At 41.4% G+C, this 16,273-nt stretch overlaps 1 protein-coding gene across 2 annotated transcripts in view; it reads right to left on the bottom strand.

The window, feature by feature from the left end:
• Nucleotides 1-16,273, bottom strand: part of OTUD7B (OTU deubiquitinase 7B) — a 395,374-nt gene that overhangs the window by 228,437 nt on the left and 150,664 nt on the right. For both annotated transcript variants that reach the window (XM_078670064.1, XM_078670063.1), the window contains exon 2: nt 206-376. In XM_078670064.1, the coding sequence (XP_078526190.1) occupies nt 206-376 (171 nt within the window). The remainder of the gene's footprint in view (nt 1-205; nt 377-16,273) is intronic.

The following is a 16,273-nucleotide window of genomic DNA, read 5'->3' as shown; positions in this document are numbered from 1 at the left end:
TTAAGAAGGCAAATAGTCACTTTGATTTACGCCCCTCATCATTCCTTGACAAGTAGACAGTCACTTTTGTAAACTTAAAAAGAGGGTCACAGATAGTTTATTAATTCTTATATTGTCAATACAACCATACAAGGATTTCCCTGTCTTTTGACATTTTTATTTCGATTATCAGTAAGACCAAAGCAGATCCATCGTGACGTCATACCTTGCACAATATCATGCTGCCGTTGCAGTGGCGGTCGCACAGTTCGCATGGTATCTTTTTCAGGGAGTTTGAAGGTACGCCCGTCATTGAATGGAAGTGGAAGCGTCCCGGCATTCACCTGTTTGAGTTGTTCAAAATCGCTTCGGGCAGCGCTGGGATCCCAGTTCTTTCCTAGTGTAACAAATGAGAGACAATTAGATCAGCAAGTTGAAAGCGTGGATAATGACATTGTGGTCACAAAAAAAGAACTAATTTAATGCTGGTTTCTATAGCTGGAGGTGCTCTACGCTGCTTTTCAGCAGGTAGGAAATGGTCATAAAGAGAGGAACACTTCCTCTGCTTTTGTAAATACTTTTAAGCAGTAGAAGGAATCAGTTTCAAAGTAGCAATAGCTTAGCGGCAGAAGAGATCGGAAGTAGGTTCCAATACATCTAGTGGGGGTGCTATAATGTTTTACAAAACCATCTTGGTGATCCCTTCATAGACTGATATGTTGCGACAGTAGGACACATACAATAGTGATCCCGAAGAGCAGCTTTTTTTGTCTTGAACAATAAGGAAATAGGTGTGGCAGTCACAAATATACAATGGTGATCATTCTAACTACGTCTTTGATATATTTGGCTATGGATGGGTATAATAGCCACTTCAAAGGAAGTAATCATACCCTGAGAAAAGGGAGAATTGGAAAAATACACATTTCATTTTGAGATTCATCCAACACTACATCGGTAAAGCAGTTAGTGGCCTGGTAAATGCAGCAGTCAGAAGGACACAGAAGGTCGAGCATCGCCGTTTTGATACTTCAGGCAAAATTTCACTCTGGCCTTGCACTTCCTTCAATAAAAGAGGTAGACCTGCGCACTGTTGTGGATATGGATATTATTGTATTGTAATTGCATTTGTATACCGCTTACCCCTGATGAGGCGTCTAAGCGCTTTTTGGCGGGTAGCACGCTACTCCGGGACCCATAGAGTATTAGTGTTGAATTAGTATAGTGAAACATCATTACAGCTGTTCACTTCTATACACTCCCAAAAAATCCTCCTAGGTCTTTAATAACTTGCCTCTCTCGATGTGTTGAATGGGGGATCAAGGCAAATATTATTTTGGTAAGTGTTTCAATAGGTTTACACACCAGATTCAAAAGCCTATGCAATAATTCATACTTTTACATGTCAAGAGGGACCAGCACATCCCACCAAGAAAAAAGTACCCCCCTGCTTTTCAAATTCCAATCAATCAATCAATCAACATTTTCGAGGTATAACAGAAAACAAAACATTGAAACAAAATGTTTTAAACCACTTTAAATTTTTTATGACACAGGTTACAAAAAAGGCACATTTTTGAAAAACCTGTGTTTTAGATGAACTACTGTTCATATCTTAACAGGACGACAAATTCTATAAATAAATTATGCCGTGCAGTACTTTCTTATGGCCTCTTATTTACAGCAAACAGCATGTCATGGACAATTCAGCTAAACAGAAAATTAAGAGAATAGATTTACTCACAATTACTGATTGTGCAGCAAACCACTGAATGAATGGAGATAAAAAAACTGCAATTGCCTTAACCTTGCATGTTACCTTAGAATACAGAATAAAATAAACCCATAATAAAATGGTGCATTATTTCCGAAAAACAAGGGCTCAGAAAAAAGAAAGCCGATGTTCCTTCTGTAGAAATGCACTTTTTTTATACCCAATCCTACATTTCAGTTAAATCATCACTCAAACACCTCAACACTGCAAATCCTGTGACCATATGTCCACAAACATCCGACGGTGATATGTTCCAAGAGATTTTGTCCGCTCATCTAAGGTTATCACAAAGTATTACAGACAAATACAAGCATTTATGCCCAACTTGATCATAATCAGGATTAATAGCACAACCGTCATGCATGAGATTTCTATAAACTCTATCTACATGGTATTCATGTAAAGACAATTCAAATCGTTGTTTTCTTGCTAGGTTTGCACTATAGAATTATCAATGCATACAGAAAGGCTGGAATTTCACATTGTTTTAAATGTTAACCATGAATATGCCTTTGGCACAATGAAACTGTGCAGTTATGCATTATTGCAACATATTTTTATGATTTTTCACAAATTTCTTCCCCTCACACTACACATCATTGGTAGTAAATATGTGAGCAATTAACGGTTTCCTTTTTAAGATCTCACCTACCAGACAGCTTTTAGATGTCTGTAGGTGAAAGCCTCTTGTGGGCCATACCTAAAATTTACAGTGGCTTACAGCCAGTCTATTGCTTAGCTTTGGAGGACTGTCACTTTGGTTGGTTTTTATTCAATGGCTTGATTTCATCTTCTTGTGTTTATCCTTGCATTCAGCAAAGTCTCTTTACCACCATTATGATTGGATGACTTGTATTCTTCCAGGGCTCACATTCAGGGAATTACTTTTTACTGTTTTTTTAAGCACTCCATCGAAGTGCAAGTGTTTTCCTGCTCTCTTATGTGCTGCTCCACACCCAAATACCAAGTCCTGCGCACTTCATACTGTTCCCGCTTCCCCCACAGGACTACCTCATTAGCTGCTTATACTGTTTTAGCTTCCAACCATTAATTTTAATACTATTATTGTTTTATTTCACCTTACCCATCCACATCCATTGCTTACCTCACACCAGCTCAATTATTCCTCCCGCTCCACACAAGATCCTTTTCACTTAAAATATTTAAAAGGTTTTGGGAGGTCCTGGCAGCTTGCAGAAGGTGCCAGGCAGTTGTGCATTCTAAAAAATGTATTTGACCAAGCAAAATAATGTTTTTTAATTAATTGATCCACACAGCCGCCACCACCATAGATAAGTAAATAAAAGAAAATTGGTTCCGACTTAATTCTTTAGGGAGGCACACAAAGGGTGACTCCTGTGGGCATACTGCATGTGCACATCGAAAGCTTCCAGAGGGGCCCGCATAATAGTACTTTTTCTCTTTTTTTCCCTCCTCTTTGTTGATGGTAAACATCAACAAAAGCACCTCGTTTTTTACTGATGCTGCACAAAGCACTGTCAAAGCCAATAGGTTGAAAAGGCGAGGCCTACATTCTTTGCCAATGTTTATCCACATATTGATGCACTGATAGCATAATTAAGTTCTTGCTTTAGGCGCCAGCTATAAACAGCTTTAGGGCTCTGTTGGTCAGACCTATTGGTTCCAATATACATAAAATTGGAATTTAGTCAGCCGGTTACTTATGTTTCGATGGCTTTGTTATCTATCTCACTTCTCTGCTCCTTCCTATTTTTGTATTTGCCCCCCCCCCCCCTCCGAAGAACAGTCTTTATTGTTCTGAATGGGTGATTTGGGTCCTTCCACTGCAAACCATAGGGGACCTTTTTTTTTTTTTTTTTGTAAGGAGAACTCCATGGGATTGCAGGTTTCCATTCCCTAATCCCTTGTCCCCCATTCAAACCTATGCAAGTTGTTTTCTTCCCACATACCCCAATGAATCCCGTAACCATCCAGCTACCCATGTTTTTTGGCTGCTCATTATCTCTCACCTCCTCTATGCTGCCCACAGCAGCCTTCATACTGATCACCGTCAAGAATTTAATGGACAGCTTTCTCACTTTTTCTATGCAACTTGAATTATCTTATGTTTTTTAATTTTAATTTACCCATCTATCATGGCTCTCAGCCATATTAGATCTATAAATTGAAAACAGCCACCTGCAACCTGACGCATGTGTGCACATAGCCAACATATTGGAATGGGTCTCCTTTCATAGAAAAGCAACAACATGATTTCAGTGATATCAGGGCATGGCAATTCCAGAGGAAGAGGCAAGTGCCCCTTTGTTGAAAATCAGCTTTCTGCTGAACTTTGTAATTTATCACATTTAAAATTTCAAGAATTTGCATTACTTTCACCTCATAAGAAACCACCAAAAATAGAAATAATAAATTTAAGACAAAAGCAACCATATACTTGTGGGAAACCTGACAAAATGAACGCTATCTTTTTATACAGAAGCTATTTTAGAAAATGCTCTAAGTTATTGTTGATAAAAATCGGATGGAACTACAAACGATGGGTTCCCTTAAGATTTTTAGGTCAAGCCTGGGCAGCATATGTGCTGTTCTTTGAGGCAGGCTGTAATGAGGTAGGGACTTGAAGCTCCGCGCACATTTTTCAATGGCTTGTATCATTGCCCACTGTAAACTGTGGCTGTTCATTGGTCAAAAGGCTTAGCAGCCTCTCCTCAGTACTGCCTTGCCTCATTTTGTAACCTCCATGGTGACACCCCCTGTTATGTGTTGTTGTTGCTCGGTAGGCTTTAATTACAACCTCCATGCACTATTTACTCATATAGTTTTGTCCTGCCTCACGCATTTGCAATGTAATAGGTCTCACATTTGCGAGAGTTTAAGATAATGGCATTGTAAGTGACAATGCCTTTTATTTATCGGTTTTAAAAACAACACAAAAGGCATTGTCATTTACAATGCCAATAGCTCAAACTCTCATAAATGAGAGACCTATTGGATTGCAAATGCTTGTTAAAGTACGAAAGAAAGACAGTAAAATTATTTGGAGACCTTTCACAAGAAGAAAACAATTGTTTTGACTGCAAATGATCAACTCACTACATCAGTACTTAAAGTCCGATCGGAAGAAGTATCAATCAAAAGATCATAGCTAAGGAAACATAAATAAACTCAATCAGTCGCATATGTTCAGCAAAAGGGATTAGAAAAGATGGAAAACACATAATTCAGTTACAGGCCATTGCCTAAATACCGGCTGAACAATTCTAACCACGAGTAAAATGGACAGCCCAATAAACAGAGGTGGGGGCATCAAGAAAGTTAGAATATATGATAGAATATGAGAACCAACTCACTTAAAGAACTTTATCGTAAAACAACGCACAAATTAAATAATGCTCTAGTTGTATATCAGCAAAACCAATGGCCACCTTCAGGTCACCAAAAGTGTGGCACTTCAAGTAGCTGATAAACTAGGAATCTGAATGCATTTCCTCAAATGGGTATTAAAAAAATAAAAATGGATAGCAGTCCATATGTAGCTCTCCGAAATGCTTTCTGGCAGCCTTTGCAGATTCACTCACAGTCACTATCCATGGAGTCCGCCCATGAAAATGGGAGTGCTATGCGCAACTGAGTTTGCCAACCGCAGCCGAAAATCTGAAGGTTTTATGGATTAAGAGAATTCATAGTTCATGTAACTGCTTCTTCCCACGCAACTTCAACCTCTTCAGTGTACAAGGAGAGGGTGGAGAGAAACACACTGAAACAGACATTGCACAAACTGATTAGGAGCCTCCTATCTGCCTCCGAAGCTGTTTGCAGGGAGCAGTCCAGGTCGCTGCTCTGCAGATTTCATGGATAACAACGCCATGGTTAGGAAAGGGACAGCTGCTCCATTAGCTCTGATGGAGGGTGCTTTAATGCTCTCAGATTAGAGCTTTCCCTGGCATTGCAAGGAGTAACTAATCCTTCGCTTCGTGCTATGTCAAAGATTTCACTCATAGAAATATGTAAAACAAAATCCAGTAGGCAATCATATTTTTACAAGTTTTTTCCCCGAAATAATAGTGAAGACTGTTGTTACATTGACAATCACTATAAACAGGCACAACAAACCTGTCATAGTAAAACTGTAAAATATTCTCTCCTCCACGCCTCCCTCCAGAACCAAAGCAAATCCTGAGAGAAAAGAACAAGGATTATCTCCTGGGTGACGTGAAAATCTAAAGCCATCTTCTGAAATCAGAGAGGAGGAATTCAAATGACAACTGATATATTTGTAAAACCGATCATTGGAGGCGAAGATAATGGCTGAAGCGCCCCGTGTTTTTTTAATAAGTGACTGTGACAAGTCTTTTAATCGCACAGTGTTAAAAGATGATTGATCCACCGCTAACAGCTGAAAAGGATCCTTCACAAGAAGACCTGAAGGAAGATTTTAGAAACACACATGTTGCTTGTTGCGACTATAACGGTCAATAGCGATTCTCCAAATTAAATGCCAAGTGAATCTGGATTTCATTTAAGAAATGGAGGCTAACATTATGCATTATTCCTTTAATGCACCCCTCACAGTCACTTTGAAGTATTATATCACAAACTAAATTGTTCTAGAACAGAATACAGCTAGACTCTAATAACAGTACAGTCTGCCTCTTTGAGATGAGGTCCACAATTTCATTACAAGACCGGAGGCTACCATTAAGCAAATACTTCTATTTGATGCTCCAACATGCAGCCCTTTAAAGAATATTAATACATCACAATATATAGAACATTAAAAACATCAAAAGAAGACAGTGCAGACTCCCATCTTCCTCTTTTGTTCGCTGCTCCTGACACAGCTAAGTACACCTTTCCATTTGTGGCATTACTGTCTTTTAACCGTATCTGTGATTATTGATACTGTTAGGTATTCATATTATTATGATTAGCTTTATTAGTTTTGTTTAGTATTGGACTTTTGTCCTACATTGCTTTGTTAATTTCCTGTAATTAACCTTTCTCTTTTAGCTCAACATCCTCCCCTGTCCAATTTATGGCGGGGAATGACTTGTACTCCATTTAACCTTCTGATCGATTTGCGATCGTCGGAAGGTTCAGGTAAACGTTTTTAACATTCCCTTCACCGTGCAGCTGGACGGCTTCTTTTTTAGACGCATGACCTACCGTCTGATTCTAAGCCCTAAGCACGTTTTCTGGGCTTCGTGATTGTTTTATTGGGTTCTTGGCTCGATAGCAGTGCCAATAAAAAATTAAAAAATAAATAAAAAGATAATGAGGCATGGGAGCGGCGCTTGCGCCTTTTGACTCCCCCGCATCTCCTAGCAACCTGCTGGGAGACGCGAGCGCGAGCGACTGTTCCCTCACACGTCCTTAGTGACGCAATGCTCCCCTCCGGCTCAGCGTCAGGTTACAGCTCCTTGCTAGAGCGTGTAACGGTGCCTGGTCGAGCCGGAGCCTCTTTCCGTCTCTTTACAAGGAGTTTAAATAGCACGATCGCCACCCGGTGACCATTCAAGTGCACGGCGTTTGGCTATCAAGTGATCTTATTGCCAAAGTAAGGAATCTGATATTTTTAAAGACTGCATGCAGATTTTAAGTGCGATACCTGCACAACTGTAAGTAGACCTTATTAAACGGCCCCTTATATATTAATTATAAACTATAGTTAAAGACATCCTGGGGAAAAAGATGGATGCTAACACTAACACCCAACAACCCTTTAAGGAACTCTTGGGTGATAACTTGAAGAGGTTCATTGGAGAAGAACTAAAGTCTTCCGTCAAGGAAGCGGTTGGCGCCGCTTTAACTAAAAGGAAGAGGATGTCCACTGTCGAGAAGATTTACTTTTTTCTCTCGGACAGAGACTCTCCCTCTACCTCAGGACCTCACAAATGGGGAAAAGTTTCCCAAATAAGTAAACACTCGAAGGAGGCATTTACCCATGCAACTGATTTTGGTAGCCCTCGCGCTACAATAGATGTTGGTGCTCATAGCAGCACAAGAGAGAAATCCCAATACCTTGGGACAGAGAGAAGAGTTGCCCATAGCGCCATGATAGAACGAGGTAACCTTTACGGTACAAATGATTTAGATGATTCCTTACATACCCTTCGCAAATCCTTGGATTATGAAGATTTGGAGATTGACAAGTTCATTTTTGATCCTCAGGGTACATCAGAGGATCTTGACGAGGACCTGGATTAGCCTTCCACCTCATCTTCTACTGGAAAGGACCCCCTTGGTGGGGAGATGTTTAACCCTACTGTTATTCGTCACCCCCGTAGTTCCGAATGGTGGCAAATGGACCACGTCCGAAAATACCTATCTCAGTGGGTGAAAAAGCCTATGGATAGGGAAACACCCAACCTTATGTGCAACAAGTGCCCTTGACCCTCCTCGGAGGACAAGGTTTGCAACACTCCCAATCTTGACCCCAAACTGATCACTTTTCTCTCCAAATCTGGGAGGGATCCCAGAAAGGGAAATCGAGAAATATCTGAAGCAATGCCAAGACAAACTGCTCGATGTACTAGGACCCTTGTCCAAGATCCTCGATATGACCGAAGAGGCAAGGTCCAATAATACCACGGTCAACATCGACCTTCTTAGAGGGTGGTCACAGCGAGCAATCTGCTTTGTGGGTAACACTAATGCCAACCTCATTACTGAGCGCAGGAAAGCGCTCCTATTAAGAATGAACACTAAGCTCCCCGACCTGTCCGCTGAGGAGAACATATGTGACACCAAGGTACTCATATTTAAAGACCATTTTGTTATACCTCTGGGCAAATATGTGTCCACCTTTAACGCGTTCAGCAAGGCTCAGTCAAGCATGCACATAGTCTTTGGGGGTCGCACACTTTTTGGAAGGGATGACAGGAGGGGACAGCCTCTCAGCCTCAACTCCTACAGGCCCCAGTTTTACCCCTAAGATGAAAGAGGCTCCTCTTGTTTTAATAGAGGCTACAGCTCCTACTCCAATTTCTACCCCCAGAGAGGGAGGAGTTCAAGATCCCGTGGTGGCAGAACCAGACCCTCCAATCAAACCTACCAAGGTAAGCCCAAAGTCTTCATTCCCTTCAAGGATGGCAGCAAGACTGAAACAAGTTGGGCACAATTGGTTAAGAATTACTCAAGACCCCTGGGTTCTTGAAACCATAGTAGGGTTTAAGATAGATTTTTGGGAAGAACCATTCCAAAGGAAGACTCCAAGGGAGAGAACTCTAGACACGGAGAATTCCAAGCTAATAGAATTGGAGATTTCCCAAATGTTAGACAAGGGAGTCATTATGAAGATCCCCTTATCGGAGATTTCAAAGGGCTTTTTAAGTACTATCTTCTAGTCAAAAACAAGTACAAGGGCTGGAGTGCATCATAAAACTAAAATATCTGAACAGTTTTCTAACTAACAGACACTTCAAAATGGAGGGTATCCATATTTTGAGACACATTTTGCAAGCCAAGGATTGGTGGGTTAAATTGGATCTCAAAGATGCCTATTTTACGATACCCACGGACGAGGACTGTCGAAAGTACCTTCGTTTTACTTGGAAAGGAACTCTTTACCAGTTCCAGTGTCTCCCCTTCGGCCTGTCTTCAGCATCCTGGTGTTTCACCAAAGTCCTTTGCCCAGTTGTGAGTTACCTCAGGGAGAGTGTGGTTCGTCTAATTATTTACCTAGACAATATTCTCATCATGTTTCAAGACAAGCTGGAAATTCAGAAACATTTACAAATGACTGTAGACCTTCTTAAATATAGAGAAATCTATCATGGTCCCGACACAGGGGTTGGAATTCCTCGGTTTCCAGGTAAATACTGGTCTCTCCAACCTAATTCTACCACACAAAAAGGAAGACGCTCGAGAGGATTTTCACTGGTGGTTGAAAAACCTTCAAGCATGGAATGGGAAAGCTATTTTCGGAAATCTTACAGATTTTACTCTAGAATCAGATGCGAGCAACCGCGGAAGGGGTGCTCGCCTAAACAATTTAGAGACCCAGGGGAGGTGGTCCCTAGAGGAACAACCCCACACATAAACTCTCTGGAGATGTTGGCAGCTCTGAATGCCCTTATGAGCTTCAAAGAGTTTCTAAAGAACTCCAATACCTTAAACCTTTTGGACAATTTCTCTGCTATCTCATAGATAAATGGCCTGGGGGTACGAGATCAACAAATCTCTCAGATATTGCCAAACAGATCTGGTATTTGTGTTGGGATCAAAAGATTACTCTCAGGGCGGAATTCATTCTGGGAATTCAAACTCTGAAGGCAGACTGGAATTCTCGTTTTCTCAATGATTCCAGCGATTGGAAACTGAATCCAGAGGCCTTTTCCCTGATCCAGAAATTATGGTGCCCAGTTAAAATGGACCTGTTCGCCAGCAGACTAACTCACCAAGTTCGGGAATATTTTAGCTGGAGACCAGACCCTATTGTGTCTGGGGTTTATGCCTTCCTCCAATCTTGGGAGGGGATCAAGAGTTACGCCTTTCCTCCCTTCTCAATGAGTCAGAGACTGTTGTGGAAGGTGAGACTAGAGTCATGCTCAATCATTCTTGTAATCCCCTTTTGGAAGTCCCGGTTTGGTTTCCAGGGGTGATGGAGTTAGCAGTGGATTTTCCGCGGTTGATCCCATCATCCCTGGGCCTACTCCAGGGTGCGGACGGAGAAGAACATTTTTTAGTTCTAGAAGGGAGGATGAACCTTCTTGTCTGGAGGATTTCAGGGGTTCAGGCAGATATTCTGACCTTTCAGGACAGGCTAAAAGACTTTTGGAGGACTCATGGGACCAGGAACCAGGTAAAGGTACAAGGGTGTCTGGAGTAAGTGGTCTTGTTGGTGTATGGAAAGGGATCCGGGTCCCGTACCGTGCTCTTTACAATATGTAGCTAAAAGATATTTAGCTACATATTGTAGAGAGCACTGTACGGGATCCAGATCCCTTTCCATGCACCAACAAGCCATTCTCTTTGAGTCAGGTCTCTCCTATAGAACTATCAACTGCTACAGATGACAATTTTCTCTGGCCATGCCTTGTTTATTAATCTTGGTATTGGTAGCAACCCTTTAATCAAAAGGGTTATGGAGGGTATTAGATTAAGGAGACCGCCTAAGGCTCGTTACGAATCCCTCTGGGACGTAAACCTAGTTTTTGATCTCTTCCTTTCCTGGCCTGTTAATGATTTACTCTCCCTTCAACAGATCACCATGAAATTGGTGACTCTTTGGTGTCGGATTTCTTTTAGAAGAGTCTCAGACATAAAGCTTTAGAACTTTCTAATAGATTCAACTCCTTCGAAGGTGTTCACTTCGATATTTGGAAAAGAACTAAAACAATGTAAGAATCTATTTTCTATCAATTTTTTTATGAGTGCGAAAAGTTGTGTGTTGTGAAGTGTATGAGGGGTTATGAAAATAAAATTTCAACTTTTAGACCTACGGGAACCGATCAGCTTCTCCTGTCATATGTTAATTCGTTTAGACCCATTTCATCAGCCACCTTGGCCAGATGGGTCCGCTTGATTATGCATGAGGCTGGTGTGGATCTCTCTAGATTTGGAGCTCACTCTTCTAGGGGAGCTATGGCTAGCAAAGTGTTTTGGGTTGGGGGATCCCTATCCAAAATACCTAAAGCCACTGATTTGTCAAATGCAGATACCTACTCAAAATTCTATTTGAGACCAATAAAGCATGTTAGCAGTGTAGCTCTACATGGCTTTAAAAATGCATAATGGTAGCCTCCGGTCTTATAATGAAATCGCGATTCTCCAGTCATTATGAAGAGAGAATCTTGATTTCATTACAGAAAATCAGAGGCTAACATTATCCCACCCTCCTCTCCCTGAGAGGGTTGGGTTCGGTACTGTTTAACATTAATATGCTATATTGTATTTCTCTACATTTAATGTATTGCGCGTTGTTATTATTATCTAATCAATATAGACCGTCTCTATACTTTTTCACTATATGGTGTTTTTTTTGTTTTTCCTCAGATAATGTTTGGGAGCATCTGGAATTCTCTCAGCATAATAATTGGAGAATCTTCATTCTCCATCATGTATTACGAAAAGTCCAAAAACGATATGACAACAGGAAATGAAGAAACTTCTCAAACAACAAAGAACTTGCACTGCAGAACCAAGGAAGTTCGTAGAGGTTTCCAGGTGATGGAGACATGTATCAAACTACTGGGAATTATCTGAAATTGAGGAGGAATATTAGAACATCCTCTATAAAATTGTAAATTGATACTTGTATAGCGCACTACTCACCCGCAAGGGTCTCAAGGCGCTTGTACTAATACTGCTGTGGAACCCACCCTGGCTTTCCCTGTGAGGTGTCCACTCCTGGGCACCCCCAAGGTGGAGGCCAGGCATCCTTAGCATTGTGGGGGCCGTTGTGGAGATTAAGCAAGCTATTGCCCAGAGTTGCAGAATGGGACTCCATGATTGGAATAGGCACTGAGGCGAGAATTATCAGGTCCATGGAATTTTTGAGCCCAAAACCCGCCGAGGCGGGGAATTGAACCCTGGTCCAGGGCTAGACCTCTGCATCAGGGTCTGCCGCTCTAACCATTGAGCCACACTTCTCCAATGTCTTATAGGTGTAAGACATTCTAAACAAGTGGCACAAACAAATACAATGTTTATAACAATCTTGAATTATTAAAGTTTTATAATGTATTAACCTCTTTAGTTTTGTATTGTTTGGTTTTCTTTTTTTATTATGACTTATGTGGTTATAAAAACCCTTCAACCAACTCCAGGGATGAGAGGGTGGGGTAATGTTAGCCTCCATGTTGTCAATGAAATCCAGATTCTCTTGGCATTTAATTAGGAGAAACGCCATTTCATTACCAGACGAGAGGTTACCATTATGCATGTTGATAGTCCTGTAAAACCACATCCTACATTTGCTCGACCGGTTTAGAGTAATGTGTTATGAAGGTATTAGAGTTTGATATCAGCAGCCCTAAGGATGTCCTCTAGTATTCCATCTTTCCAGATGGATTGGCTAGGCGTAACTCCTCTCAGAGTGTGCTTGAAACTTCATAAGGTCAACATGGGGGGTCGTCTCCTAAACCTAAATCTCTTAAGGATTCTACATACTAGGACATTTTTCCGAATTCTTCTACCGTTTGCTAATGTATGTCCTGCTGAGCTTACAGATCTGTAACTATTAAGTGACCTAAAAGTAAGGTCCCTATCAAACTGTTCTACTAAAAAATTAGCCACTTCAACAATAGGAGCTTCCACAGGATCCAAGTGCCTCTCCAAGCATGAGTGTATCCATGTTTTCCATATTTAATTGTATCTATAGGTAGGTACATGGAGCCCAGGATTCCTCTAGTAGCTCCTCAGCCCTTCCTGAAAGAACTGGCATACCATGATCCATGATCCATCTCTTTGAGCTCTTGCTTTCACCCTCTGTAGAGCTCGATAATGTAATGGCCCTGGAAACATGGCTTGAACAGAAGAAGAAAGGAGACCTAGAAGCGTAGCTAGCTTTCTCAAGGTTATAGAGTCCTGTCGCAACACAAATCTTATCTCCTTTCGAAACTTGGTAATTTTCTTCTCTGGCAACAGAAGAAGAGTCTATATTGTGTCTGTTGTAAAACCCTAAAATGCTAGGGACCTTAAAGGAACCAGAATAGACTTCTCCTTGTTTATGAAACCCAAACTCTCTAGAAGATTCACCACCACTTCCAGATCCTTTAAAATCTGAGAATGATATTGGGACAAAATGAGGATATCGTCTAGATAAACAATTAACCCGTATCCCCCGCACTCTCAGAAAGGATGTAGCCAATCTCATTACCTTGGTGAAACACAAAGGAGCCGAGGATAGGCCAAAGGGAAGTGCCTGAAACTTAAAAAACAGTGATTCCATATCAACTGGAAGTAACCTTGAAATTCTAAGGTCACAGGAATGGTGAAGTAGGCTTCCTTAAAGTCCAACTTCACGAGCCAGTCTTTCTAGTAGAATGTCTCTCAAGAGATATATTTCCTCCATCTTGAAATGTCTGTAGACCAGAAATATGTTTAGGTTCCTGAGATTTAGATCTGGCCTCCATCCTTTGTCTTTTGCCTCCAGAAGGAAGAGCAAACTTAGAAAAACTTGCCATCCCGAAGAAATCTCTAAGATTGCACCTTTTTGTTTCATAGAGACTACCTCTTCTTTACCACCTTCTGCTGCTCTAAAGGTAAGTTTCAATACTCTTGGGAGAGAGGATTGGACTGGTACCTCTGCAAAATATATTATGAAGCCCTGAATGGTTTCCAGGACCCAAGGGTCTTGTGTGATTAATTTTCATGCATGGGAAAAAAACTGGAGTCGACCCCCACTTTTACTGGGGAAAAATAAATATGTAAAGTGTTCATACTTACTCTGAAAATTGGATCCTTGTCCACAGGATCTGAAGCCTCATGTACGAGTGGTTCGTCCTCGGGGCTAGAAGGACTGTGAAGTACCTGGCTGGTAACCTCTACCGAAACCTCTTTGTCTGAAGTTGGGCCTCTGAGTACCTCTGCCGGTAGAAAGGCCTCTTCTTCCAGCCCAACATTAAACACTAATGTTTAAAACCCTTTTCATATTTGTCTGTGCTTTGTCCAAGGCCACGGACGCAGTCACATATTTTCCTATTGTTTTAATCAGAACCTCTCTGAACAGGAGGTCTTTGGGTTTTTTGGAGGGTTCTTTATCAGCCAGGTCTTGAACATTTGAGTGGATCTTGCTTAGGAAAACCCTACCCCATTCGGCCTTCAGCCCTGCATTGGCATTTCCTATGGGGATCAAAGCTTTCTATCTCCAGCCCCTAAGTAGATTAATATCTACTGGGATTCCATTAATAAGGGCCTCCTCGGCCATACTGATTAATCTAGCTAGGGGGGCTAGGATGTCGAGAAGGCAATCTTGGCAGGCCTTAAGGGATCTTTCCATGCCTTTTCTGGGTCTATCCCCAGGTGATAAGTTCAGGATCCGCATTCTGTTTGGCAAACTTTCTCTTGGATCAGTGGTCTAGAGCACTCTGCTCTCAAGATGTTGCGTGCCTCTTTTTCAAGGGGATTTCTTATCCACCTTCTAATACATTTCCCAACATGATCATGAGGCCAACCTTCGGCACTTCTTGTATGCCTGATGTTATTTGGGGAAAACATCTCCTGACCAGGGGGATGCATTATTATCCCCAAGGAGGATGACAGACATTCCTCCTCTGTGACGAGGCCTTCAATGTTCATATCATGCCGATCCAGGTCAAGGATTTCTTCATCGAGTAATTCTTCACTCTGATGCCCTTGATCTTTCATGGCAGTATCTTCTGCTGTACTCTGAGCACTTAAGCTACGCGTGCCGCTTTGGACACCTTTATGAGTTGTGCCGCGTAGGATACCCAAGATGTTTGATGTGCTTTGAACTCCTGATCTGTCTGAGGTGCTTAGACCTCCATTATGTGTTGAGGTGCCTAGACCTCCAGTATGAATTGAGATACTTAGACCTCCAGTATGAATTGAGGTGCTTAGACCTCCTAGTATGAACTGAGGTGCTTAGACCTCCTAGTATGAACGGAAGTGCTTAGACCTCCCAGTATGAATTGAGGTGCTTAACCTCCCAGTCTGAGTTGAGGTGCTTGAACCTGCCAATATGCTCATGGAAGCCGCGCCTTCAATGTTATTAACTTTTTTTGGTCTTTTGCCCACTTTCTAACCGCAATCAGACTCTCCCCCTGAGGTAGTTCCCAAGTTACAATCCTCATCAGAGATAAGGGACCTCTTATTAGACATGACTTGTTGCAAGATTTTGCACACACAAATGTGCATCTCCTGTTGTATCATATTTTAAAGTAATTCTACATTAACATTAGGAAAGTCAGGTCGATCAGTTTCAGCATCAGACATAATGGACCGGTTCTTTTAAGCTGAACAGTAGCCGAAGATAGATAGATAGAGATATATGTGTATGGATGTATATATATATATATATATATATATATATATATACACGAATGTATGTCTGTCTGTCTGTCTGTTTGTCCTTTATGCATTACTACACCATTCATCAGATCGCCATGAAACTTTGGGAAGTTGTGGAGTACACTCCCGCGAAGGTTTCTGGCATATGCATTACTACACCATTCATCCGATCGCCATGAAACTTTTGGAAGTTGTTGAGTACACTCCCGTGAAGGTTTCTGGGATATGCATTACTACACCATTCATCCGATCGCCATGAAACTTTGAGAAGTTGTTGAGTACACTCCCGCGAAGGTTTCTGGCATAAAAATGTTTTAAATATCGGCCCCCCAGGGTCCTCATAATCTTTTGAATACTGAATTTTTCCATTTACGGAATACCAGGCGAAGCGACAACGTATAAATCCATCAATACTGTGATGAATAAAGACGAAGTTGTCAATTACCCAACGGAATTCTTGGATTCACTGGATTTGCCAGGTATGCCAACGCACATTTTAACATTGAAAATTGGCGTGCCGATCATTCTTCTTCGAAACATCAATCCACCACGACTTTGCAA

The sequence above is a fragment of the Lissotriton helveticus genome, chromosome 12 (assembly GCF_964261635.1).
Source record: "Lissotriton helveticus chromosome 12, aLisHel1.1, whole genome shotgun sequence".
Lineage (NCBI taxonomy): Eukaryota > Metazoa > Chordata > Amphibia > Caudata > Salamandridae > Lissotriton > Lissotriton helveticus.
Note: the sequence above shows the minus strand (reverse complement) of the source record. Positions and strands in the feature narration are given on the sequence as shown.